The 27,586-nt window shown below is 53.4% G+C and overlaps 2 protein-coding genes across 2 annotated transcripts; both read right to left on the reverse strand.

The window, feature by feature from the left end:
* Window positions 1-225: 225 nt before the first annotated feature.
* Window positions 226-7,848, reverse strand: LOC311428288 (antigen WC1.1-like; the record flags this gene model as incomplete). The annotated part of the gene is made up of 14 exons (XM_084539812.1): window positions 226-245; window positions 890-1,042; window positions 1,747-1,842; window positions 2,507-2,647; window positions 3,309-3,617; window positions 3,705-3,796; window positions 4,026-4,149; window positions 4,244-4,558; window positions 4,684-4,998; window positions 5,073-5,399; window positions 5,508-5,876; window positions 6,184-6,321; window positions 7,207-7,521; window positions 7,752-7,848. 14 exons carry the CDS (start codon window positions 7,846-7,848, stop codon window positions 226-228), a joined length of 2,811 nt encoding a protein of 936 aa, XP_084395938.1.
* A 13,609-nt stretch (window positions 7,849-21,457) lies between these two features.
* Window positions 21,458-26,688, reverse strand: LOC311428289 (olfactory receptor 14J1-like; the record flags this gene model as incomplete). The annotated part of the gene is made up of 4 exons (XM_084539813.1): window positions 21,458-21,506; window positions 21,549-21,718; window positions 21,947-22,323; window positions 26,676-26,688. The coding sequence occupies 4 exons, from the start codon at window positions 26,686-26,688 to the stop codon at window positions 21,458-21,460; spliced, it is 609 nt and encodes a 202-aa protein (XP_084395939.1).
* Between the last annotated feature and the right edge of the window lie 898 nt (window positions 26,689-27,586).

The following is a 27,586-nucleotide window of genomic DNA, read 5'->3' on the forward strand; positions in this document are numbered from 1 at the left end:
GCAGAAGGTGGGCACTGCAAGGGAGTGTCTCATGGGGCTTCCCAGAGATCCACTTTGCCTGGAAACTGCCTGTGGCTGGCAGGACAGAAATGTCTCTGTCAGTAGGAATAGTGTCCAGAGACCAGGGGCTCTGTCAGCCCCAAAGCCAGACCCTGATCCTGCTGGCTCTAAGATGTGTCCCTTCCCAGCCATTGCATCTTTGAGCTCCTCTCCACTCCATCAGCCTCAGGGAGACACCCTGACACCTGGGCAGGGAAGCACTGGACCTGGGGCAAAGCCCCCAGAGGGTTTTAATATGAACAAATACCAACACACAGCATAAAAACAGGGGAATACCAAGAAGGCAAATACCCATGTGCATCTGCTGACTGCTGGAAAAGGGAGACCAGACAATTCCCTGGCACTCACGGCTCTCCCAGTGGCACTGAGCTCTCCTCCCTCCCAGCTGCACCCAGCTGCTCAGCAGGGCTGGGCTCTGCTGGCCTGGGGCTCTGGAACTCTTGTGCACGGGGCTCTGGTGTCACATCCTGGGTGTCCTCATGGGGACATGCCAGAGACACCTCTTCAACATCGTCATAGCCCGTGCTCCCCAGGAAAGGTGACGAGGTGTCTCCCTCAGCTCCAGGGACCCCAGCACTTCTCCGGGAGCGCAGGCTTCCCCCTGTAAGCATCAAGGCAGGCTGCTCTGGTTGGGCCTGTGGGGTGCCCCTCAGAGTTGTTTATCAGCTTCCTCGTCTTTACCAGACTGAGACATTCAGCCCATTCTCCAGCCCCCACAAAATGTCCCAGGACAGGTTCTCCATGGATGGTCAGGCTTTCAATATGCCATGGATTCTCCTAGGCCTGGGGTTGGCACCTAGGAAGTGGCAGTGCTGCATTGCCCTCTCACCTGTGACTGCATCCCTGCGCCCATCTCCTTCCTCTGGTGTCCTGGGCACTTCCCAGTCCCCCTGCCCAGGGACAGGATCCTCCCCAGGGTCAGAAACCTCCCCAGCATCATCATAGCCATCTGCTGGGTAACCTCCGGGCAGGACAGGGACATCTGAAAGGAGAGGGAAGGTGGTGGCAATGAGAAGAGATGTCCTGCAGAACAGAGGATGGGAGGGTGTGTGGGGACACAGGGCTGACATGCTGCTGGTGTCAGGGTCACAGCAGAGCCTTCATGCTTCCAGCTCTGATGATAACACTCGGTGGCACTGCTGCCCGTCTGGTCTGTGTTCAGAGAGGAGATATGGAGCCCTTCCTCCCCTCACCACCTCTTATCCCTGGGTGTGGCCCCAGACCATCCTCCTCCTCATGTGCCTGGGGTAGGGCTGCATCTGGGTCAGGGACCCCTCTGAAAAGGAGCCTGCAGAGAGCTGCAGTGGGTGCTGTGGGATGAGCCCTGCTGCCCTGACTGGTGGTCAGCACTGCTGGGGATGGGCACCCACAGAGCTGGGGGTGCATGGGGAGGAGACCAGTTCCTTGGAAAGAGACAATTCTCAGAGGGACTCCAACAGCTGCCCTGGGAAAGCCCTTCACTTAGTCCTTGGTTCAGGGACAAACAAAGAGGGGCTATCTGGTCTGGGATGGGCAGAGCTGGTGGCGAGGAAGCTCCTCTTTGGGGCTCAGCACCTGGATGCTCTCCCAAAATCCCCACAGCCCAGCGATTTTGGGGACCATGGACAGGAGCTGCAGGACACAGCCCTGGTCTGGGGCAGGGAGAAAGAGCCCCACAAATGTGCCTCCACAGGGACCTGCACCCACCTGAGAGACTGAACCTCGCCTGCTTCTCCCACGCCAGGCTGTAAGCGATCTCCTCGTACACGGCCTCGGGGAAGGGCTCCCCAGCTCTCCCGGAGCCTGGGGACAGAGGCAGGGCTGGTCTGGGCATGGGCAGAGAGGGACAGGACCCCACTGGGCTCCCCCAGCCCCATTATCAGGACCAGCACAGGGCTGTCCCCACAGCACAGCCCCACTGTGTTGTGTTGGCACTGCAACCACATCCCCAGGGAGGGCAGAATCCCCATGGAGATGGTCTGGGGCAGCATCAGCCTCTCATTTGGAGACAGCCCTTGTGCTCCTTTGGTCCCTGGGTCATGTCTCAGTGCAGACCCTGCACCAATTCCCACATTTCTCCTCCCCATGGAGCTGCTCCATCTCTGCCCCACACATCAATAGCACAGCCCGTGTCCTGTTGGGAGGTGGTTGACACCAAGGTGATGGACTCCGCTGCCCCATGCTCCTCCTGCCAGACCTGCTCAGAGCACTGCCAGCAGTGCATCCTCCCCTTCTAACCCAGCCCAGCTCTCACATTTCTCTTCTCACCCCAGAACTGATGCCTCAGGCTCTGGGCTCTCTCCACCCCTTGATGTTGGTGCCCCATGGTCTGTCAGTCAGTGGGGCAGCACATGGGGCAGGAGGCAGCACACAGCTCTGTTTCTGTGCCCCAGAACACCAACACCCCCAGCACCCCCGGCCCTGCCAGGAGGCATCTCCCCCCCAGGACCACTGGGGAAGGACCCACCTCTGCGCCGAGCCCTGGCGCTTCGCACCTGCCCAGCCAGGAGGGCCAGGAGCAGGCAGAGGAGGGCCCCCAGGATTATGCAGAAGATGACAGGCACCGAGAGTCTCTCACTGCTGGTGGTCGGACGGCCCCGTGGGGGATCTGCATGGGCAGGAACATGGCAGGGGCAGCAAGGGAGAGGTTGGGGGCAGGACGTGCCACGTGTGACCACACAAGGCAACAGGGGCTGGGGGGGACAGGGCTGGGTGATGGGGCAGGTCCCACCCTTCTAGGTCCATCACAGACTTCCCCCAGCTGCTTTGGTTTTCTGGGAGTCTCACAGCCCAACAAGGAGCCCCTTCCCTTGGCTGTGGGTCACAGCGTGAACATGGACAGACCCAGCCCCAGGGGAAGGACAGCTTACCTGCTTGTCGGGGGGATGTTGCTGTCCTGGGTGCAGCTGCAGGGGAGCAGAAGGAGAGCTGGGCTGAGAGGCTGGGGCTGTGGCACCAGGCAGCCTCCCTGGCAAATGACGCCAAAATTTGCCACCTGAATTGTCCCTCCTGTGGGGCTGGGCAGGGTGGCAGGGACAGGGCCCAGCACCACTGCTCTGGGCTGCTCACAGGACAGTGCAGGCAGCCCAGGGGATGTGCTGGCACATCCAGCCCCACTGAGGCTGCTCCCCACCCAACACCAGCCCCCCACTCTGCAGGAACCTCCTTGACTGTGAAAACTCTGGGGCTGTGCAAGTATCCTGCAGGGCAGACACTCAAGCCAGCTCCTTGCCAAGCCCCCAGCCATGTCTCCCAGCCCCACTGCTCACCTGAGCAATGCACAGCCGCATCTGCCTTATGCTGGCAGGCACTGCTGTCCCCTGGCTGGGCCCAGCAGTTCTGCAGAGGCAGCTCCGTCCCCCTGCACTCCATCAGCCACGTGGGGCCCGTCCCCTCTCCGGCAGCAGCCTGGCCCAGGACATAGACCGCGGGGCCACAGCCCAGCTGCCTGCACGCCACCTCGGCATCCCGCATGTCCCAGGCATTGTCACACAGCGTCCCCCAGGTGCCGCGGTGCCAGATCTCCACTCTGCCCGAGCAGCCATCCTTGCCTCCCACAGCACGGATCTTCTCCCTGTCTGAGGAGGCAGAGACCTCCCATGGCACCAGGACAGCTGGGAGAGCCCTGCCAGGTGAGGGGGGCATGTGCAGGGGCAGCTCTTTACCTGTGCACCTCGTGGAGTTGGGGCATGCAGCCACCTGCAGCCTTTCTGTCCATGTCCCAAAGGAAAGAGAAGTTGGGCTGAAAAGGGATGCTCTAGGGGTTGTGCAGAAGACAGCAGGGCTGACCTCTACTTGCATGTGCCCCTGCTGCCTGGGTCAGGGCAGCAGCAGCACCCTGTTCATTTGTTTGTTCAGGGGACACGCATGGCACTGTGGGAGGGAACTGAGTGCGCATCCTCACAGGGTCCCTGGTTCACAAAGCAGCAGGAGGCTGTCCCAGGAGGGGAAACTCCTGCCCATGCCCACATGGTCTCCTCTGAGACCTCTCCTGGAGATGGCTCTGCATCCCCCAGGGAGCTGCTGGCAGCCCAGCTGTTGACTGCTGCTGGTGGGCATGGGTGGCTCTGAGAGCTGAAGTCACCTTTGTGCCACCAGCAGCAACAGGGTCTAATGCAGAAAGCAGGAACCTCTAGGTTCCTTCTCTGCATTTCACCATACCCAGTGGGGAGTAGGACCTGGTGCCTTGATGGCTCAGATTTACCATTGCAGGTGATGTGGGTCTCTTTTCGGAGGTCATCACACAACTGTGGATGCCAGGGAGCAGAGGGACACTGCCAGAAGGAGCTGTTGCTCTTCCCACACTCCACGTGATCCAGCCACGCAGTGCCAGACAGCTTGGCATAGTTAGAATCTGTTTTCAGTTCCCCTTCATTCCCGCAGCCCAGCTCCTTGCACACCAGTGACACCGTCTCGGTGGTCATGGAGTTGGAGCAAACGCTGCCCCACATCCCGTTGTAGAAAACCTGCAGGCGCCCGGAGCAGCCGTCGCTGTTCTCCAGCCTCAGGGCCATGAACTCTGGAAGGAGGAAAGGCCCCAGGGACGTCCTTGGATGTCAGACACAGATGGCCTTAGCCCTACCTGGCTGTACCCTTGCCCCGGCCTCACAGGCCCCAGCTCCCCTCCCCACTCCCAGCACAGACCTGAGCAGATGACTCCCACGTCCTCCTTGTGCCTGCAGTTGTGCTGCCCCCAGGCCTTGGCAGGGCAGTCCCAGAGAGCAGCTTCGGCCCCGGAGCAGTTGACGCCATCCAGCCAGATCTGCCCGGAGCCCTCCCCAAACCGAGCAGAGCCGGCTGCCTCCAGGGCCCCTCCGCAGCCCAGCTGGCAGCAAACGACGGCGGCGTCGGCCAGGTCCCAGGCGTCGTCGCAGACGGTGCCCCAGCGCCCCTGGTAGTAGATCTCCACTCTCCTGGCACAGCGCCCGGCCCCGTCCACCAGCCGGACCCGCCGGCTCCCTGCAGCGGGGAGAACCCTCAGGGGCTGGCTGCCCTCCTGGATCCACACCTGGGCGACGTGCAGCACCACTCACCCTGGCACACGACCCCCACGTCCTCCATGACCCCTGCTGCCGGAGTGCTCTCAGGCAGGGAGGTGTTGCAGAGGCTCAGGTCAGCCTCGTGCCCTGTACACCGCACCCCACTCAGCCCCATAGGTCCTCGTCCTCGCTCGGCCCTCACGGGGGTGTAGGCTGCCTCTGCCTCTCCGCACTGCAGCTGCCGGCACACCACGCTGGCCTCCTGCATGTCCCACTGCTCATCCAGGACTCTGCCCCACGTCCCGTGCTGGAAGACCTCCACGCGCCCGTCGCACCGGCTCTCTCCACCCACCAACCATACAGACATGTGGCGAGCCGGGCCTGGTGAGAGCAAAAATTCAGCCTGGTGCTGCCATGGGGTCCCCAGCTGTGGGTGGCCATGTCACACACCAGGGGCAAATGGACTTTGCAGCACTGCCCAGCACTCACCTGAGCAAATGACAGCAGCAGTGTTCTCCTGGGAGCACGGCGAGGCCCCCAGGGCAGTCACCGGGCACTGCCCCAGGTGGGCTTCAGTCCCGTCACAGTGGAACGAGTCTCTCCAGACGGGGCCGGTTCCTCTCCCAAAATGCCCTCCTCCAGGAATGGACTCAGCAAAGCCGCAGCCGAGGTGCCGACAGAGAATGTGGGCGTCCGAGAGGTCCCAGCGGGAGGCACAGAGGGTCCCCCACATCCCCAGCACCTCCACCTCCACCCTGCCCTCACACGCTGTGCTGCCGTTCACCAGCCTGAACCCTGTGTACTCGAGGACAAAGGAGGGTGAGAGAGGCCACATTTGTGATCTTGCTCTCACAGGAGCTGCAAGAGAGGCCAAAGGGACATAGTGCCTTTCTCCTCCTGCAGCAATATTTTAGGGCCGCAGACCACCACCTCACCCCACCTCTTCTGCCCCCAGAACAGCCCTCGTAGGCACCATTTCACCCCAAGTCCTTACATGTGCAGGTGACATGAGTGCCATTGCCATGGGTGCAGGGCTGGTCTCTGGGGGCCTGCGTGGGGCAGGAGGAGAGAACGGATTAATTCCCCACACACTGCAGCTCCCTGTCCCAGACAGGACCGGCCCCTTCTCCCAGCTGAGCTGCCCCATGGACAGACAGGGCTGTGCCACACTGCAGCTCCCTGCACACCACCTCGGCAGCTTTGGCACCAAAGTGGGAGTGACAGACAGCTTTCCACTGGTTCCCGTCGTAGATCTCCACACTTCCTGAGCAGGGGCTGTTTCCTCCGACCAGACGGACAAATCCTGGAGCAACCAAGGAGATCTGTGAGTTCCCAGATCCCTCTGGTACTTCCGTGTCCACCTCCCACCTCATCCCTAAGGTGGCCACATGCAGAGCCCCACGGCCAGCCCAGCAGCTCTCAGGGTGTGCTGATGGCACAAAGAGGTGAGGGCCCCTCTGCTGCTCCTCAGAAATCACTCCAGCCCCCATGGGCTGCCCTCTCTCCCAGCCCCTAGCCATAGGCACCACTCAGACAAACTTCTGCTGCCTGGAGCCCCTGGGCTGCCTGACCCTGGCCCCAGTACTGCAGCACCTTGAGGACATGGGCCCAGGAAAAAAGGCCCAGGCCTGGGGGCTGCTGCAGCCTGCTCTGGGCTCAGGCCAGGTTGAGGAACCCCTTGGATCTGACAGAAAAATACTTGTTCCGAGGGGGTCCTGGCTTCAGCTGATGGACTCATGTTTGCTAGGTCATGTCCCAAAGGTCCCCAGCACTCTCACAGCCATCCTTGAAGCTGTGGGTGGCCATGGCCATGTGAGTCACACTCATATGGCTCTGCTGTGGGGACCTGGTCTTGGTCCCTGCCAGACAGGTCCTGGGTGAGCAGGAGAAAGCTGTGAACTAGCAGCCACTCCAGTACAGGGTGAGGGGATTCATCTCCCAGCTCCAGGCACAGGCCCAAGCTGTGCTTACCCACCTTGGGGGCCATTCAGTCTGCAGGCACCCAACGTGGGCTTCCACTGGGCTTTCCCACTAATAGGGGACAGCAGCAATCACAGTCCCTGCTTGACAGCAGAACTAGCAATGTTGACCCGTGCTCTGGTGTCCACCTGTTGCTTCCTGAGGGCACAGACTGGTCCCTTACAACTGTCCTGGACCCAGAGGTAAGGGAAGGGGGGTCAACCCTTACCTGAACACATCACTCCAGCATTCTCACTGGGTAAGCAGTAAACTTCTTCTGGCCCTTCATGTGTGCAGTCTGACAGGGCAAACTCGGTGCCATTACAGTCAACAACATCCATCCAAATGGGGCCAGACCCTGGCCCAAAGTATCCATACTGAGGAGCTTCAAGAGCAATGCCACAGCCCAGCTGTCTACAAACCACTGCAGCATCAGCCATGTCCCAGGAGTAACTACACACAGTCCCGCACTGGTCCTGCAGTTTCACCTCCACTCTCCCAGCACAGCGCCTGCCGCCATCTGCCAGCCTCACCTCTGCAGCCCCTTCAAACACACATAGGGAAGGGTCAGGAGAGCTTCGAGCCCCACACTGTGAGTCTGTGAGTACCCCCTGCCCAGACAGAGTAACAAGGGTGGGAGTCTTGTCCCCATGGGTTGTCCCAGGGGTAGTGGAGTGTCCCTCCTCTTCCCATGGGCTATGCTGGGATGAGGATACACAGCTCCAGGACTCCTGGGACATTTTCTGCCCCACAGCCCTCGGCACCTACTCCTACCCGAGTGGGCCCCTGCCCCTGCCCACCCGTACACCATCCCCTGCCCTTTACAGGGCTCCTGCTCCTCCCCAGCCCAGAACCTCCTGAACAGTCCCATCTCCCTAGGCCCTCACCTCCCTCTGTCTATCACCTGCCCCAGACACCTCCAAAACCAGGGAGTCTTGAGGTCCCTTTCAACGCCTACAATTCTATGAAACCCACCACCAGCCCCAGGACCTCCTGTGTGCACAGGGGACACTGAGCTGACCACAAAGATCCCCCCCATGGCCCTTCCTCATCCTTGCTGTCAGCTTAGCCCGTGTGCCCCCAGAGCCCCCAGGAAGGAAGCCTGTCTGTCACCTCTGTGTGCAGATGCCTCAGTCCCCTTCTCTCTATGGGGAACAACCTGCTCTCTTGTGAATCCACAGATCCCAGGGGAAGGAGCAGCACACAACCCCTCCAGGACACCCCAGGCATTGGCTGTGCAATGGAGATCACTGAGCTTCCACTGTCACTGTCTGGGCCTCCTCCAGATCCAGTGACACAACACTGGGGAACAAGGGGCCCCAAAAGAGTACCCAAGGACAAGGAGTCTAAAATTGTAGCCAGACATGGGCTGCAATAATCACGGGAGTTGTGCAAATGGATTATCCTCTCCCACTCAGACAGGTACAGGTTAAAGCACATGGCTGAGATACCAAGAACCTTCTGCTTCTCATTTCAGTAGCGCCTGGAAAGCAACACCACTCCCAAAGGGATCTCAATGACTCCACTGCTGCCCATTGGTCCCAGGCTGTGGGACAAAGGAGCTGGCACTTACCTCTGCACAGCTGCACCCAGAGGAGCAGACACAGCACCCGAGGGGACAGGAATCCCTCTGTCCCCATCCTGAGGCTCCTGCCCTGACAGCACGGCCCTGCTGCTGGAGTTCCTGGGGACCCACGAGGCAATGGAGATGATGGGAGGGCAATATATCTGTGCAGATGCAGTCCCAGCTGCAGGAGGAGCCAATCGAAGCAGCAGGCTCCTTTTTAGACGTTATCAACACCTATCTCCTCTCCGACGCAACCCAGCTCTCCAATGAACTTCTCCAGAGCTCTTCATGACCATATATGAGGGACGGCTCTGCTGTGGGTCTCACGTCACTGCGGTGGGAGGTCATCGTGGGGTAGGGCTGGGTGTGGGGGCAGATGGCTCTGACACCCCTTGCAGCACACTGTGAGGATCACAAGCACGGAGCATCTCCTATGCTGGGTGCATCCAAGTGCCCAAGGTGCAATATCCTGGCCATCTTTGCACAATGGTATACATGGGTCTGGTCCTGCAGCAGGGTTGTATCAGTCTGGGAAGGGACCAGCCCCTGCCCCTGCTACAGCCCCTGCTGTGCTGGCAGCAGCAGCTGGGAAAGGCCCTTGGGCATGGCCAGAGCCCCATGCCGGGAGCGTTGGCTGTCCCGTCCCTCCCTAGGGAACCTCCTGTGGGGTCCCAGCAACAGCCAGAGCTGGTCCAGGGCCTGCCCTGGCAGCAGAGCTGCAGCCCAGAGCCTCAGACGTCTCCCTGGCTCTCAGCGTGTCACCCAGGGGCCATTATTCCCCACGGCCTCTGGTGAGCTGGAGCCTGCCTGCCACTGCAGGTGCACAAACCGCAGCCCACGTGACATGGCGCCCGGGCAGGAAGACGGTGGTTTCCTCCTGGCCCCGTGCCCAGGCATGGCCCTGCGGTACCTCCCAGACTCCTGCACCCTGATTGTGCCAGGCAGGGGCTGCTCCTTCAGCCTCACAGTCACAGGCTAGGCTCCTATCCCCCTGACGCCCCTCTGACTGCACATGTCTGCTCTGCACTGAGCCGCATGACCACGGGGGGCCATCGTTGATGTGACCTACACACCCTGCACCCAGTGCTCCTGGGTGGGCTGGGAAGAGGCCTCCTGAGCACAACACCTCCTTGTGGCTCTGTGGATGCTGGCTGTGAGGTCACTTCTGTCCCACCAGCTGGCTGGCCAACAGCAGGGAGGCTAAGCCTCTGAGGTCCTAAAGGCCTTCAGAAGCTGCCTCCAACAGGGTGACAGATATGGGGAGGTCAGGGGAAAGCTGGGTGAATAAAGGTTGGAGATTTGGGGGAGAACAGAGGGGCTTGGCTAACAAAAGGGAAAGATTCTGAAGTGAGAGAGGTTCAAGTTATGAGGACATACGGCTCAAGGAGGAGATGGGTGGGGATGCTCTGCTGAGGTCAGCTGTGCCTCAGGATCTCAGGAGGCAACAGGAGGCCCATGGCTGTGAAGGTGGGTGTCAGGGCACTTGTGCATGAGGACCTGACAGGCCATCTTCAGGCACATGGCTGCTGTATGCATTTGTCATTTTAGCTGGGCAAAAGGAACTGATAATGCACTGACATGAAGATAGCATGATTATTTATTTTGAGGTTATTCCTGCTCTAGTACCAAATGGAAGTTGCAGAACACTCTTTTAGAATCATAGAATCATAGAATATCCCGAGTTGGAAGGGACCCACAAGGATCATCGAGTCCAACTCCTGGCACCACATAGGTCAACCCAAAAATTCAGACCATGTGACTAGGTGCACAGTCCAAATGCTTCTTAAACTCTGACAGAGAAGCCGAGAGGCCATTAAGAGATGCATAGTCTTGTAGCATGAAAACAACTTTACTTTTATCTGGTGCAGGTTGGGAGCCAAGGAGGGTACCATGTTTGTATGTTCTTATAAGGTGTTTATTGTGCTTAAGAAACTCTGAATCCAGGAAGAAGCAATTGGCTTTGGTGGAGACTGTGAGCTCACTTCTGCCTCTGGAGCTGAGAGGCCAGCAGCAGGAGGATGGCTGGGCAAGGCACTGGGAGGTCTCATCTTTCTGGAGTAGCTGCCAGGTCAACCCTTGCCTCCTGGCTGGCAGATGGGCTTTTAGGCTCACATCTCCTCCCAGTGTCTGTCACAGGCCAGCAGAAGGCACCTGGCTGGCATGGTGTTTGCGTTATGCCCTCTGCCCAAGTACCTGAAAGGCCCATGCAGAATTGGGCTTGGCTGTGGATTGTTAAGTCTCTTCTGCCTGAGTACATGGCTGCAAAAGAGAGCAGCAAGCATGTGTCTTGATTGTGTCTGTCTGAAGAGTTGAAAGGCCAGCAGCAGACACATGGCCTGGAAGATCAAGGTGAAGTTCCTTCTATTTAGTCAAATTACAGGAAACAAGAAGGATAATTTAGCATGCCTTTATGAAGGGTCGTTTGAAAGATGGTGGAGCTTTTCTTGATAGTTGGAAACAACATGTGAGAGAAAAACTAGGGAGGGTAGAGATATCAATGAACCTATGGAAATGCCAAGCTTAGTGTAAGGTAGGAAAGCAAGATAGGTGCTTGCATCCTGAAGGGAAATGGGAACAGGTGTGGGACATCATAGGACAGCCAGCGGTGGAGATGGCCAAAGGCACTGGCAAAGCTAGATTTATCCATGAAAACCAAGGCCTTTGTTCCCTTGGCTCTTTCAGGTCTCCCTGCCACCAATACCTAGGAGGAGACATTTGGTCCTCTTAGCAATGGGACCATACCTCCCCTTTGCACCTCTTGATGGAGGTCAGGAGGTGTCACACCAGTGTCTTTCACTTGGCACTGCATATCCCGCATCCCACTGCCTGAGGAAGAGCCTGGAGCCCCATGTGAGGACAGGAGCTCCCTATGTTCAGTGCTGGCAGAAAATCTTGGCCTTTCTGCTTGATGAAAAAAAAAACACAAACAAACAGTATTTTCTCAGCCTCAGAGCCACCTGCACAGGGCCTTGGCCTACCTGTAATCATGGCCTTCAACTACCTGCTCTAAGGAGTCCTTGGGACTTTGTCAGTATTGGCCCTCAGCAGGACCAGTCAGTGCTTTGAAGATCTTTGGGGTTTGGCTTCTGACTTTGGTTTTCTGAGATTTCATCAGTATCCTCTCAGGAGATGAAGTTCACGGGCCTGGCAGTAACTACCCCTTGGGACTTACTAGAACACAGAAAGACCTGAGTTTCTCTGAAGGAAGTCTGGATAGGTGAAAGTCTGATTCTGTAGGACAACCTTGCTCCTCACCTTCCCACCTTGCACCATTTCTCTCATTGATCCCCTAGGACTTGCATCACTTCTCGTGACATCAGACTTCTCCACTGAAGTCTGCAGTTGCAGCTTGTAGTTCCTTTGTCCCAACTCCCTCCTGCTTTCCTTAGAGAACAGGCTGCACACAGGTAGAGAAGAATGATTCTTAACTGTGAACAAACTAAAATAAATATGAGAAAGCTTAATAATCAATGAAACACACTGCTCAGTTGTATGCTAGCTCTATTTTTTTTCTAATGAGACTCACCTCCCACAAGGGATATACTTATCAGCATTGTATTTCGGCAGTAGACATGAAAGGTTATGTAAAAACATAGATCAGGAGTTGCCTAGAGTCAGAGTGAGAATACATAACATTATATATAGATCATAACATTATAGAGTCATTGAATCATTGAATCAAAGACCGATAAAGTCTTGGATTGATTTGGGTTGGAACAAGACTCTAAATCATGTACTCCAGTCCCCCTGCAATGATCAGGGAAATCTCTCACTACATCAGGTTACTGAATGTCCCTGTTAACCTGATTTTCAACATTTCCGATGATGAAACATTCACAGCTTCTCTTGGAAACCTGTTCCAGACTGCCCTGGTTTCAGTTAGGACGGAGTTAATTTTCTTCCTAGTAGCTGGTAGAATGCTTTGTTTTGGTTAAGGACTTTAAGGACCGTCCTTAAACTTTTGAAAATGACAAGATTTTTCCACCTCTCAGAAACGTAAGGCATTTAGGTGAGGACATTTGATAGCAAGAGAAAAGACCAACTGTTTGGAAACAACTGCATTTCAGTGCAGAATAAGGTCAGATGAGATTGTGTGACAGATCTGTTTCCATTGATCTGGTGGGACCATAATGAATTTTAGCCTTAATTTACAGTACTGAAATTATTGTACTTGGTTTTGCCATGTTCCTACCGCAGCAGGATGAATGGAAATTGCGCATGAGAATAGGCAATGGAACTGTCATTCCTGAATTCATCCTCACAGGCTTCATCCTCATAGGCCATTGCCTATGGAAGCTGCATTGCTCTCTACGCACCCTCCTAAGGACATGTTTCTTTGGAGACCAACAGCATTCTAGCTTTGCTGAACACTGTCCTGTACCCATTCTTAAACCCATACATCTACAGTCTTAGAAACAAGGCCGTGATGCTGGCCCTAAAGGAAGCCATGGCCCGTGCAACAGCACAGCTTTTCCCCTAACCGTGATGCATTTCTGAAGAGCAATTTGAGTTCTCTGCTGTCATATCTTATGTAATACCACCATCATACATATGTGACCTCCACATGCAGATGCTTCCAGGGGTTTATGTTCTTGCTGGATTGTAGGCTGTGTGATAAGAAGCACATCTGGACACAAAACAAAGGCCCAAGGAAATGATGGCAGGATGAATAATTCAGTTCATGCCCTGCCCTTGCTTGCTTCCAGGCCCGTCACAGGAGAGCCCTCAGCTCATCAAGGACCCATCTCCATGAGCCCAGAAGAGCACAAAGCACAATGGCAGGTGGGAACCCAAGTCACAGGCTCCTGTGGAACTAAGATCTTGTCCCAGCTCCTTCCAGGACTGCCTTGGGAGGGTTGTCACCCCTCCATCCAGGCAGAAACCCATCCAGATGTATCACTGGCAGCAGCTCTCCACATCACCATTTGGAGTAATGGGATTGCTGCCAAGGGCTGTAGGTCACCTAATGATCATACATAGGGGTAAGTGAAGCAGCTGGACTAGAACCAGGGCATCAGAGGGCCCATGTGTCATTGTAGTAAGCAAAAGGAGAGATGGGAGTGTGTGGACTTAATGTGTGTGTGCCTGTGTCATTGTGAGTGTTTGTTAGATTGGGGTGGTGTGTGCCAGCAGCTACAGTGGGGCTGCGCCTACGAGGGCTCATATGTCCAACTGTCTTCATCTGGGCAGACTGGGAGCCAGGAACTTGTCCTGGGCAGGCTGAGTATCTGATCCCAGCTGCTGGAGGGATCTACCTTGCACACACTCACATGCACATGCATTTGCGCACACAAGCACTTTACATTTCCCACTAATGGGCCTCCATCTTGCTCTGCCAGAGTGGCAATCAGGATAATGATGCTGGTGCTGTTTGTGGTTGTGTGAATGCTGAGTGTGCCTGTCTGCATTCACCTGTTTCCTGTGTCATTGTGGACTGCACTCTGCTGCTAAAGGGATTGAGAAAAATACATTAGTGATATCAGTCGTGGCATAACTCTTGTATGGCTTTGATTCTAGTTCATACTGGAGTTCTACCATGTCCAGCACTGCAGCACTCAGTAGTGGCATGATTTCATTCAGGCCACAATACTCCACTGTTAGTCTCCACTTTTTGTCAAGAATTCACACTAGCCATATGGGACTAATAAAGTGTGAGCAAGTCTTGCTGATCACTTCTTGTCTCTCCAGTCAATAAACCAGTTCATGAATGTGAATCAGGGAGTCCCAGTTAGTGCAATATTGCTCCCTGTGCACCACTGGGGTAGTGATCAACATCTGCTGCTCTTTGACCCTCAGCAACCCTACAACAGAAGGGTCCTCCAAAAGACTGGGCAAGGCAAACAGCTGTTTAATGTCATCATCTTAATGTAGCTCTGCTTCAGCCTCCAATACAGTTAACTGTCAGGATTCGCCTGTCACTCCAGAAATAAAAATGAGTTCTGCTCCTTTATAGCTGGATGTCATTACAGTACACTGTGCGCTGGTGTCCACAAGAGCCTTATACTTCTGTGGGTCTGATGTGTTAGGCCATCGAACCCATACAATCCAATAAACTCAGTTGTTCCTCCACATGAACAACAAGACAGAGTACCTCTAGTCCTGGTCAGAGTATTCATGGAAATTGGAGCAGCAATTTTCCTGGAAGGATCCCCCTCCCCTACCCTCTCCTTTTACAATTGTTTTTCCTTGTAACTTACATACCCATGCCTCTAGTGTTGAAGTAGATTTCCCACCCCATTTTCTCATGTCCCCTCCATGGTCACGTGGGTAAAACCACAGAGTGGTATGTTGTGTGGACCGACCGTATCCCCTTTCTTGAGCAGAGGCATGCTTACTCCTAACAGCTGAGGTACTGGTTCATACACGTAGAGGGAGGAAGGTATATGCTCTTTGAGTTGGTGGACCATAGTGCAGAAGACACAGGCCCATAGTGCAGAAAAAATGCCTGCCATGACCATGCTGCATCTAAGGGGATCTACTTTCCATTAGGGCTATCTGCACAAAAGTCTTAGAAAAACAGACCATAGAAATGAAGGGATGAAAGACAAGGACTCCTGATGACTCTTGAACAGGAGACATTTATTGCCATTCTTTCACTACTACATATACTTTTCCTGTAGCCCTGTGCGCTGTCCACGTGCCCAAATTTGTCATACAATTGGTTAGAGACTCTCAGCCACGTGCCTTGAGCCAGCCAGCAATTGGCCACTGCCAAGCTCTTCTATAACACTGTAGCCAAATTACTTTATCTCGACCTTGCTCAAGTTTTTGTTTCTACTGCTTGTTTCCTCATTATCTCTAATTCAGGGATGTGTGAAACAGCACAAAGCCACCTGCAAATTTTTTTCCCACATAGAAAGATAAATACTGTAAGGGAGTTCATGAGAGTTCTGGGAGATGGGGCAAGTTTCTAACTCCCTGAAGCTCATACAGCAACTGGGCAGAATAGAATCATAGAATCATTAGGGTGGGAGAGACCTCCAAGGTCATCTGGTCCAACCATGCCCCTACTACCAATGTCACCCACTAAATCATGTCCCTAAGCACCAGGTCCAAACTCTCCTTAAAAATCCCCAGGGACGGTGACAACACCGCTTCCATGGGCAACCCATTCCAATGCCTGACTACTCCTTCTGAGAAGAAAATTCTAATTTCTTCTAATTTCCAAACTAAACCTCCCTGGAGCAACCTGAGGCCATTCCCTCTAATCCTATCAGTAGTTATCTGCAAGAAGAGGCTGACCCCCAGCTCCCCACAACTTCCTTTTGGTAGCTAGAGAGAGCAATTAGGTCTCCCCTGAGACTCCTCTTCTGCAGACTAAACAACCCCAGTTCCCTCAGCTGCTCCTCAAGGCACTTATGTTCCAGGCCCTTCACCAGCTTTGTAGCCCTTCTCTGGATATTTTGCAGGGCCTCAATGTCCTTCTTGTAGTGAGGGGCCCCAAACTGAACACAGTACTCAAGGTGCAGCCTCAGCAGAGCAGAGTACAGGGGCATGATCACCTCCCTGGTCCTGCTGGCTGCACTATTCCTGACACAAGGCAGGATGCCATTGGCCTTCTTGGCCACCTGGGAAGACTGCTAGCTCATGTTCAGGTGAGCATCAACAAACACCCCCAGATCTTTTTCCTCTGCACAGCTTTCCAGACGCTCTGCCACAAGCCTGTAGCGTTGTATGAGGATGCACTTAGCCAAGTTGAACCTCATCCCATTGGCCTCTGCCCTTTGATCCATCCTGTCCAGGTCACTCTGAGGGGCCTTCATACCCTCTGGCAGATCAACACTTCTCTCCAACTTGGTGTCATCAGCCAGGGGCTGCCAGCTTCTCTAGGAGAATGCTGTGGGAGACTGTGTTAAAGGCCTTACTGAAGTGTAAGTAAACTATGTCAACAGCCTATCCCCCATCCACCAGGTGGGTCACTCGTTCATAGAAGGAAATGAGGTTGGGTCAGGCAGGTTCATGCCTTTCATGAGCCCATGTTGACTGGACCTGATCCCCTGGTTGTCCTGCACATGCTGCGTGATTGCCTTCAAGATGGCCTCTTCCCTCACCTTTCCTGGCACCGAAGTCAGGCTGGCAGGCCTGGAGTTCCCCAGGTGTCTGTGATCCTGTAGCTGAAGACAATTGTCTCCTACAGAGAACCCCAGTTCTGGGAGAAAGAAACAAATGAACAAACAAAATGCTAATAGACACAGACTCTCCTCAATGACTACTGTATTAAACCAAAAGAAAACAAACCCCGAAAGAATTGTAGAAGCTGAAAAGTGTGTGGACATATTTTCTTAGATTTTAATCTTTCATTTTCTTGTTTCATTTTAATTGATACTAATTGACATCAATTGACACCTACAGACCTAGAGCTTGAAAGAAAAAGATGGATAGGAGTCTTGCAAAAGGCCTGGTACCACCACAACTTTTTCTGCTCAGGACTACCCGTGACACCCCTCAGTCTCTGCACAGAGCAAGTCACACTGAGGTCTTGACCTCTCTTCATTGGTTTGGATTGTTAGGGGATCCCGTTGTTTCCCCTAGCAAGAATGGGTCTTCCCAGGCATCCAAAATTCATTCAGAGTTGACTTTTATTTAACACAGCAAGAATTTAATGGTAGCCATATATCAGCTTGAGCTGGGTGCTTCCAAGGAGGGACTGTGCTCAAAGCTTTCCCTGGGTTCTCCTACCCACAAAAGCTTAATTTCCTCTGCTAGAATCCAATCAGTTAACACATACATGTTATGTTCCTTCAGATTGGTGGTTCTCTGTTGCAGGGTAGGATGGCTGATGTTATGTCCCAGGGCAGGCTCCCATCTGGCACCTCCATGGTCAGCACATCCCCCGTCCCCCATCGGTGCCACCCAGAGCCCCACACAATGCTGCTCAGTCACCACTACATGCCACATGCCATGTTCAGGTGAGGCGGAGCTCCTGCTATGGCCTGAGGCTTCACTACATTTCCTCCACTAATGTCAGATAATAGGTAGCCCAGTCTCTTACACTTCAGTGGCTTCTCTCCCTTTCAATGAGCTCCTCAAAGGTTCTGGCAGGCTCCAGAAGATCCCCTTCAGCCTTCCCTGCCCTAGGCTGGACAAGCCCAGCTCTCCCAGCCTCTCCTCACAGGTGAAATGCTCTGGGCCCCAACCATCCTGGCAGCCCTTCCCAAACCCACTCCAGATGGTGACATCTTCCCTGGGTTTGGGATTTAAAATCTGGATGCAGTATTCTGGATTATGACCTGCCTCCATCTCATGGCCAGGGACCTGCTCACACAACCCAGGATGCTGCTGGCCTCCCTTGCAGCCAGGGCTCAGTGCAGTCCCCTGCACAGCCCCCTGCCCACCAAGACCTTTCCCACTGGGCTGCTCCCCACCAGGCAGCCCCCAGCTGGCAGAAACTGGCATTTGTCCTGTGGGATTTCATGAAATTCCTGTCCATTCCTGCTCTTCTCTTCCTTGATCCCTCTTCTGAAGCACAGAGGATTGAAGACCTGTGGAGTGAGAAGTGAAAACTAAGGCAAAGAAGGCACTGAGTGCCTCCAGCCCCATCAGGGTCTGCTGTTCTGCAGTCACACTCCTCCTTTCAGCAGCAGCCCTGCTTTTGTCTTGTCCAGCCTTGAGCTCTAATGCTGTCACTAAAGCTTGAATTTTTACTCTTGACTTTTCTTGCAGCTACAAGTTCCAGGTGAACACTGCCTTTCCCCCAGTCGTAACTGCATAACAAAAGAATCATCCATTAATTCATTTTTTATGCCCTTCCTTGCAGTCACCTCCTGAAACAGAGGCTTCACGGTCCCTGTCTGGGCTCTGTCCCTACACCAGCCTGTCCCTTCTACCCCACACATGGTTCCATTGTTCAGGCACAGCACAGGGAAGAGTATGTTCGGGGTGGGCAGTGGTCCCCCAGTGTGATCCCCACTGCAGCCCTTGGCTTTCCCCTTCCCCATGCGCCTGGTGCCTGCCATGCCCTGACCATGTCCCACAGGGGGTTCCACAGACATCCCTGTTCTGAGGTCTGAAGGGGTCTGGACCAGGGAAGAGGTTGGAGAGAGCTTGTCATTTCCCCAACACAGGCAGGGAGCTTAAGGTGAGGATGAGGGTGGGCTGGCAGAAAACCTCAGCCATAAATCAGAGTGAGCAGCCAGTACTAGGAACAGCCATCCTCAGAGTCTGGGGATAATGAGTGTGCTGGGCCATCTTCACATGCTAATCATTCCACCAATGGCCCAGACTGGCCACCTGCCTCCTGTACTTGCATGTTACTCCTGTCCACAAGCCCTGGCTCTGCACCACAAATCCCCTGCTGTGAGTCCTCACCTGTCATGGCCACACAACTCAGACAACATCTGAGTTTTCCTCTGCCAGGCAACTTCCAGCCCAGCCCAGCCCCTCCCCAGCTTTTCCAAACCCTGCCCAGCCCCTCCCCTGTCTCCAACCAGACCAGCAGCACACTCTGGGCTGGCGCCACTGAAGTGCCCACCGTGGGGTGCTGCAGAGCTCTGAGTGCTCAAGCACAGCCACAGACCCTCTGAAGGGCACAGCAGCTCCAAGCTCAAGTGCTTGGAGATCCTTATCAAGAGATCCTTATCCCTGACTGACTGAATCCCTTCTGTGCCAGCCCCTCTCCCCAGCACAGGACTCCTGCACCTGGAGCTCTTCGGGCTGCTGCTGTCCCAGTGACAGAGCAGACTGCCTTGAGCTGATGCATGCAGAAGAAATGTTTCCTTGCTCGTTTATTGCTCCCTGTAGCATGTCCTTGCCTTCAAAGAGGCTTTCCCTAGGGGAGTGTGTTCATGCTGGCCTCACCTGCCACTCCTGTCCCCTCCCTGTGCTCCCTGCAGGGCTCAGAGCTGGTGATGCTCTGCAGAGTGAGGGGCCTAGTTTAAAACTGTTTCTGTTATAAATAGCTCAGTCCCAAAATAGGATTATAATCAAAGTTTACAATTTATTAAAAGAATAGAGGTAAGCAAACAGTGCTGGGTGTGTCAAGAGTCTCTGCTCCACCCAGACGCACACCAGTTACATCAAGTAGCTGATTTTTATGCTCCTAGGCTGATACATATTCATTACTACTTCTAAAAGAAAAATGGGTTATTATAATTAGTTTCCGGAATCCAAACCCTCCTACTGGAGCATGCGTATCAGTCTCCGGTGATCCCCCTGGGGGTCTCCGGGGGTCTTTCATGCTGAAGGCTCGTAGCCTTCCTCTCAGGTTTTTTTTCTTGTCCTTCCCCTTTGTGCTCCTTGGCAGCATGTCAAAAGCTTACGCAGAGTTCCCTGCAAGTTTTGTCTTCTAGCTGTCCTTCAGCTTCTTTCTTCTCCTTAATCTCCTGGCCAGATACCATGGGCTTGCATAGTGTCCCATTCAGAAGCCATAACAGTCACTAGTTGTTAGCAGTTGTTCTGAAAACCCCAGACATCAGAGACTTCAAAGAAAGAACATACAAATACAAATAGCTCTCTATTGACACTTCACGAATTGTTAAAACATTCCTCACAGGCCATTCACAGAGACACTCCAGTCACATCTATAGCAGTGCTAAATCAATCACAAAGGAGGCAAAAAAGCTGTAACTGTTAGGAATCAGAGTTCGGAATCAGTAACAAAAGCAAATAGGCTCATGGATTTGAGGAATATTTCTGAAGATTTGATAAATTGACTATAATGAGGGGGAGACTAGGACACGGGGAGGAAAGGGAAGAAACCACATCTGTGGAAGAATTAAATTGCCAGTGCAGGACCCAGAGACAGACAGAACTGCTCTCTATTGACGCGAATCAGATGAACATATCTCACAGTTTCCTTTTGTTTTATCATTAATGGCCTGAGCAAAAAGTTGTTTTCCATTTATTTATTTATTTATTTATTTATTTAATAAGCCCCCGTTTAAGCACTGAAAAGCTTCAATGAAGTCACTCCAGACTCTTCTATTCTTCAGGCTGAACAGCCCCAGCTCTCTCAGCCTTTCTTCACAGGAGATGTGCTGCAGCCCTCTGATGAACTTTGTGGACCTCTGGACACACTCTAATAGATAAACATCCTTCTTGTGCTGGGGACCCTGCACTCCAAATGAGGCCTTACAAGGGCAACCAGAGGGGCACAATCACCTCCCTTGACCTGCTGGCTACTCCTCTGCTGATGCAGCCCAGGGTGCAGTTGGCCTTCCAGGCTGCAAGTGCACACTGCTGGCTTATGTCATACCTTCTGTTCACCAGAACCCCTAAGTCCTTCCCTGCAGGGCTTCTCTCAATGAGTTCTCCCCATCTGTACCCATGTATGGGATTGCCCTGACCCAGGTGCAGCACCTTGCACTTGGACTTGTTGAACCTCATTATGTTAACATTGGGCCCACTTCCCAAGCTTGTCTAGGTCCTTTTGGATGGCATCCCTTCCTTCTGTTGTATCAACTGCAACACTCAGCTTGGTGTCATCTGCAAACTTGCTGAGAGTGCACTTGATCCCACTATCTATGTCACTGATAAAAATACTAAACTGTACTGGTCCCAAGACAGACCCCTGAAGGGCACCACTTGTCACTGGCTGTAGAGCCATTGAGAGCAATTCCACAGTGCAATGTTCTCCACCTGAATATAATGCAGTTTCCTCCAGATAAAACAAATTCTTCAGCCTGTTCCTGACCTCAGCTGTGGAAGAAGAGACCAACCTCCAGGCACAAGCACTGAGGAAATCCTCCTTTATTACGGAGATATGACAGAGCTGTGCCATAGCACCAGATATATGTACATGGGCCTATGAGTACGACAGAGTGTGTTCAGACCTCTGCAGAGGTGGAGTGCATGCAGAAATTCCTGGACAAACAAGATCATCACAGCCAAAAAGATCAAAGACCAGGAGTTTCCTGAGATCAATTGGAAATCCCTTGTGAAGGACTTTGGCAGATTATGGCTTCTGAAGTACTGCTTACTGAGTCAGCTTCTTCAGTGCATCCTTGAGATCCTGGTTCCTCATGCTGTAGATGAGGGGGTTCACTGCTGGAGGCACCACTGAGTACAGAACTGTCACAACTACGTCCAGGGATGGGGAGGAGATGGAGGGGGGCTTCAGGTAGGCAAACATGCCAGTGTTGGAAAAGATGGAGACAACAGCCAGATGAGGGAGGCACGTGGAAAAGGCTTTGTGCCGGCCCTGCTGCGAGGGGATCCTGAGCACTGCTCTGATTATCTGCATGTATGAGAAAAGAATGAAAACAAAACAGCTGAGTACTAAACAGACACTAACCACAAGAAGCCCAGCTTCTCTGAGGTAGGCATCTGAGCAGGAGAGCTTGAGGATTTGGGGAAGTTCACAGAAGAACTGGTCCAGGGCATTGCCTTGGCAGAGGGGGAGGGAAAAGGTATTGGCAGTATGCAGGACAGAGTTGAGAAAACCACTACCCCAGGCAGCTGCTACCATGTTGACACAAGCTCTGCTGTCCATGAATGTCCAATAGTGCAGAGGTTTACAGATGGCAATGTAGCGGTCATAAGCCATGATGGTGAGAAGAGAATATTCTGCTCCAAGCATGAAGAAGAGAAAAAAGACCTGGGTAGCACAACCTGAGTAGGAGATGGCTGTTGTCTTCCTCAGGGAATTGGCCATGGCTTTGGGGACAGTGGTGGTAATAGTGCCCAGGTCGAGGAGGGCGAGGTTGAGGAGGAAGAAGTACATGGGGGTGTGGAGGCGGTGGTCACAGGCTACGGTTGTGAGGATGAGGCCGTTGCCCAGGAGGGCAGCCAGGTAGATGCCCAGGAAGAGCACGAAGTGCAGGAGCTGCAGCTCGCGCGCGTCTGCGAATGGCAGGAGGAGGAACTCATTGGGGAAGCTGCTGTTGGACATTTTCTTCCTGTGGGCATGGTTGTCTGTCCATGGAGGAAAACACACAAACCATCAGGACAGGGTCTCTGAGCAGAATCGACTCTGTTTCTCACAGATTCCTTACACACTCAGTTCCATTTTCCCCTGCTCAGGATGGCATACTTACAGCTCCCTGGCTGGTGCTCTGTTCTGTTTTGTTTGAGTGAACTGTGAGGAACACAATTCCCTGCCTGAGGGCTCCTTCACAGGACACTCAGCTTACCCCAACCCTGCTGCCCCAAAGAGGTGACATACCCAATGGCCCCAGCATAAGAGAAAGGAAGCAACACAGAGAGGTAGAGGGAAAAGGACAAGCAGCATGACCGAGAAAGGGGAGAGATAGATGAGCAAGCAGGAAGGGGTCACTCTGCCCAGCCGTGCCTGCTGCCTACCAGGCAGCACCATGACAGAACAGTGGCTCTCAGCCCTTTGCAGAACAGTGGGACAGGGCACAGAACTGGAGAGGCAGACCTTCCTTCTTCTGGGGCTCTGGCTACCCAGGAGGCAGCTCCTGCCCAAGATCCCCCAGCCCAGAGGGCAGAGACTCTGCTGGGTGGGAGAGGAGAGCTGAGGGGGGTTGCTCAGGGATGGAACCTGCACTGCAGGGGATGGTAGGAGGTGCCTGTCTATCCTCTGCAGCAGGGTTTCCCTTTGCAGTTCCTTTTCTCCCTGCCTATTTCTGCTGCCTGCAGGAGTCCATTCCAGGAGCTCCTTTTCTGTCCCCATGTCTGTGCCCTGCCAGTGCTCACACACCCCATCCCATCTGCTGTCTGCTCAGCTCTGTCCTGCACCTTTTCAGTGTGTGTAGGTGCTGAAGAGCAGGCCACACAAGCCCTGATGAAACTGGGAAGGTGATGCTGCTGCATTATGAAGGACTGAGGATGCTGAAGGCACTTTCTGAGGTTCCTCATAAAAATTGAGGTGACAGAAACTCAAAATCTTCTGTACTCCGTAAAGCTCTGTTTCCATTCCTATCCTGACAAACCAAAGAAACCTGAAAGCACAGCATCAGGAAAGCCCAGACCACATCAGGCAACCACAGACTGGACCTTCTGTCTGAAAAGTCCCGCTGATATGGCCTAGGGGTGCTGTGGAGCTGTGAGCATCCTGCCTCAGGCATCAGCAGGACCCTGCCCTGCCGTGCCCTGCCCTGACCTGCCCTGCCCTGCCAGGAGGCTCCTTCCATCCACAACTGCACCCTGGGCAGCTCCCCGGGCAGGCTGAGTGCTGAGCCTGGCAGGCAGCAGAGGTTCTGCCCAGGTACACAGCCCCTGGGGCAGAGCAGGGACCCTGCTCTGCACCACAGCCCTGGACACGCCTGCCTGCACCCTGCCTGCACAGCCTGCAGCCAGCCCGGTGATTAGGAAGCTTCACGTCCTGTCCTTCTGACAGCTTTGTCAGGTAATCAGTATTCCAGGGAATATCTATCCCTGTTCTCTGTACTAGAGAAGCCAGCACAGCTCCTGTGACATGTCTTATAAGCCATGGGAAGTGGCAGCTATAGAAGAACCCTGTAGGATACTGCATTTCCTGCCCTCACTCAGACACTTACCATGTTACAGCTGTGAAGATTTCTCCCGCAGAGAGCTCTCAGCATCCCCCCTCCACTCTGCCTTTAACATCTCCCTCCCTTCTCTCAGCTGCCCTTGTCCTCTGCAGGCTGTGCCCCCAGCCCTGCTGCGCTGTGCAGAGGAGCTGCTCCTGGGCAGAGCTGTCTCTCTGCAGTGCTGCCTGCTTGCCAGGAGCTCCCCTTGGGCCCAGGAACCCGGCCCAGCTCATCAGCACAGCTCCAGCCCAATGCGTCCCTGTGTCTACCCCTTCAGCCTCCCTGGAGATTTCCCTGGACCTCCAGGGGAATTGACTTTGAAAGTGAAGCAATCCCTGATGTTCCTTCCCTCCACTGGACAAGGAAACTCATTTCCAGCACTGTTGTTATGCATTATCAGATGAACAATATGGGGAATGACACAGAATCACCTTTCCATGTCTTGGTTTCAGGCAGGTATTCCATGCAAGGACCCGGAGAGATTTTTCTTTCCCCTGGTGAGGAAAGGATTTCAGCTTAGTCAACCAAGACATCTCATTCTTTGCAGTCCAGAAGCTAGAAGGGGGTTCAGCTCCCTCCCATGCCTTACACAAGCCCACAGGATTCCTCTTGCCTGGGCACAAACCAGGCATCTGCATGTAATCTGCTTGCCTCAGCTCCCAGCACATTGAATGGAGACAGAGGCCAGGAGGGAGCTGATTTGCCAGAGGTTGTCAGAGACATATGCAAGTATCTATATGGTCTGATGGATTAATTGTGGGAGTCAGGGAGCATCTGGGGGCATCATTTTTAAGTGCAGGGAGATTTTCTTGGGCTAACAGAAATGAGAGCAGATGCCTACATTTAGCACCACTGAATCTTTTTAGTGTCCATTAATATTTTCTGAGCAACCTACACTGCTTTCACTTGACAATATGGAGTCATGTAGCACAGGGAGAGCTAAGTTTCTGTCTTCTCCATCAGCTGTGTTTACAATATCTCCATTACTGACCATAATGGCGGTGGCCTCATGGACATTTCCACATTGCCTAAGCCAATTCAGGGAAGGTTCTTGATTTTGTTATGGCCAAATACCGGGCCTTTAGCGCTACATCAGATGTCAAGACTCTCACACAAAACTACCTGTGGCTGGAAGGGTCAACACTGGTACTGGGAAGGAAAGCCATCCCCATCCAGAGCAAATGCATGGCAGAAAACCAAGGCAGCAATTGCAGACAGTTTGCTCCCTCCCTCCACTTTTACTCAGCCTCTTGATGTCATTGAACAAGCCAACAGTTTTCACAGAGTGCCTGTCAGCAGCACCTGGTTGTTCCTGGAGATCAGCTTCTCCTCTGCCAGAGGCCTTCAGGGGCTGCAGAGACACACCTGGCAGCAAATCTGTTTCCTGCCAGGCCTGCCCAGGGTGTCCCAGCTCTGATTCTCTCTGTCCTTGGGGACAGCAGGGTTTGCTCTCTCTGTTGGCATCCCATTTCAACTGTATGTTCACATCTGCTGTCCACTCCAGCATGTCTCTGGCTACAAACAAAGTCTTTACACACTTGGAGTTTTGGAAATTTGTTACCAGGCTTCCCAAAGGAGAAGAAACAGGCTTGACATCAGAGCTGAGGGACATAAGGAAGAAGAAAGAAGACTTAGGTGCCAGACCTCAAAGCAGCATTTCTGGGCCTGTTCAGGAGGCTGTTAGTGGAGATCTCATTGTCAGTAGCCCTGAAAGGCAGAAAAGCTCATTGCCATAAAACATTCCTCTGCAAAAGTTGCATGCAGATTTCAAGAAGGTCCACGAGATGAGCTGGGGAGCTAAAGCTTGCTTAGTATTACTTTGGTTGAGGAGTCTTTCCAGAGCATGTCCTCTTGGATCTCATTGCTTGGAGTATTGATAAGAAAGTGACTGAAAGTGAGGGTAGACCATACCTGACCACCTGCAATATTTCCTAGGATGAAATACCACATCTCTGTGTGAAAGGAGAGAAGTGGGTCTCATTTACCTGGATTCAATACAATCCCCCACAGTATTCCCTTTTCCAATAATAACAGTGTTGGAGGGATAGGCCAATTGAAACGCCATGATGTCCAACAAGGACAAAACCCCATTTCTGCTTCGGAGGTGGACAACTGCTCTACCGTGACACAGGCTAGGGGCTGTATAGATTTATAGAATAGAATTTAAACGGATCAAAACAAATTGAACCAAATGGAACAGAATAGTTCAGTTTGAAGGGACCTTCAAAGGGTATCTGGTACAAGTGACCAATCTCTTGAGGGCTAACCCGGAAATCAGAGACTATATATGAGAGCATTGTCTAAATGCCTCTCTGACACTGACAGGCTTGAGGCATCAACCAGGTCTCTAGGAAGCCTGTTCCTGTGTTTGACCACCCTCACAGAAGTGAAAGGTTTCCTAATCTCCAGTGTGAACCTCTCCTTGTGTAGCTTTGTTGTCATTCCCACACATCCTGTCAGTTACCAGGGAGAAAGGATTGTCACCTCCCTCTCCACTTCTCCTTCTCTGGAAGTTGTCAAGAGTAATGAGGTCACCCCTCAGCCTTCTTTTCTCCAGACTAGACAACTCATGTGTGCTCAGGCTCTCCTCACAGGACATGCCTTCCAGCCCATTGACCAGCTTTGCTGTCCTCCTCTGGATGCTTTCAACTCCACATCTTTCTTCTATTGTGCAGACCAGAAATGCATACATGATTTAAGGGGAGGCAGTACCAATGCTCAATATAGCTGAAAACTCACCTCTTTTGACCATCTGTCGGTGCTGTGCTTAATGCATCCCAAGATGGTTTTTGCCCTCTTGTCTGCCAGGGCACCCTGCTGGCTGATGTTGAGCCTGCTGTCAACGAGCACCCCCAGAGCCCTTTCTGCTGAGCTGCTCTCTAGCCACTTGTCTCCCAGTCTGTGCTGGACCGGCGTCCAGCATTACTCTGTAATTCATCTGAGGTGATCAGCTCCAGGCAGTCACTTTCTCCAGAGCAGTGGCAGATCACAGCCTACAAGGGTTTCCTGAGCCAGGACAGTTCCACGGGAGTGCAGAGACCTGCCTAGAGCTTGCAGCTCTCACCAGAGTGGCTGACAAAGCATGGGCATTGATGGCAACCACCCCCCACCCTCATGAGTGCCAATGACCAGGAGCATGGCCAACAATGTGGGGAAACGGAGTGGGTCTGGTTGGTGCTGTTGTTGGTGCAGCCATTGGCCCAGGAGGTGCTGGGAGGGCACATAGTGAGGGAGAGCCATCCAGGAAAGGGTGGGAGGCACCAGGTACACCTGCACCCCACACCCAGGCCTGCAAGGGCTGAGGGCATGCACCCCACTGATCCTCGAGGCAGAATGGTAACCACTCATCTCCGGTGTCCTGGTTTCAGTTAGCACAGAATTAATTTTCTTCCTAGTAGCTGGTGGAATGCTGTGTTTTGGCTTAGAATGAGAAGAGTGCTGATAACACCCCGATGCTTTAATTGTTGCAGAGCAGTGCTTATACTAAGCCAAGGACATCTCAGCCTTTGCTCTGTCCTGCCAACGGGCAGGCTGGGGGGTGCAGTAAGAGCTGGGAGGGGACAGACCCAGGACAGGTGACCCAAACTAGCCAAAGGGGTATTCCATACCATCTGACGTCATGCTAAACAATATATAGGGGTGGCTAGCCG

This window comes from Aythya ferina (assembly GCF_964211825.1).
Source record: "Aythya ferina genome assembly, contig: HAP1_SCAFFOLD_37, whole genome shotgun sequence".
In the NCBI taxonomy this organism is placed as follows: domain Eukaryota; kingdom Metazoa; phylum Chordata; class Aves; order Anseriformes; family Anatidae; genus Aythya; species Aythya ferina.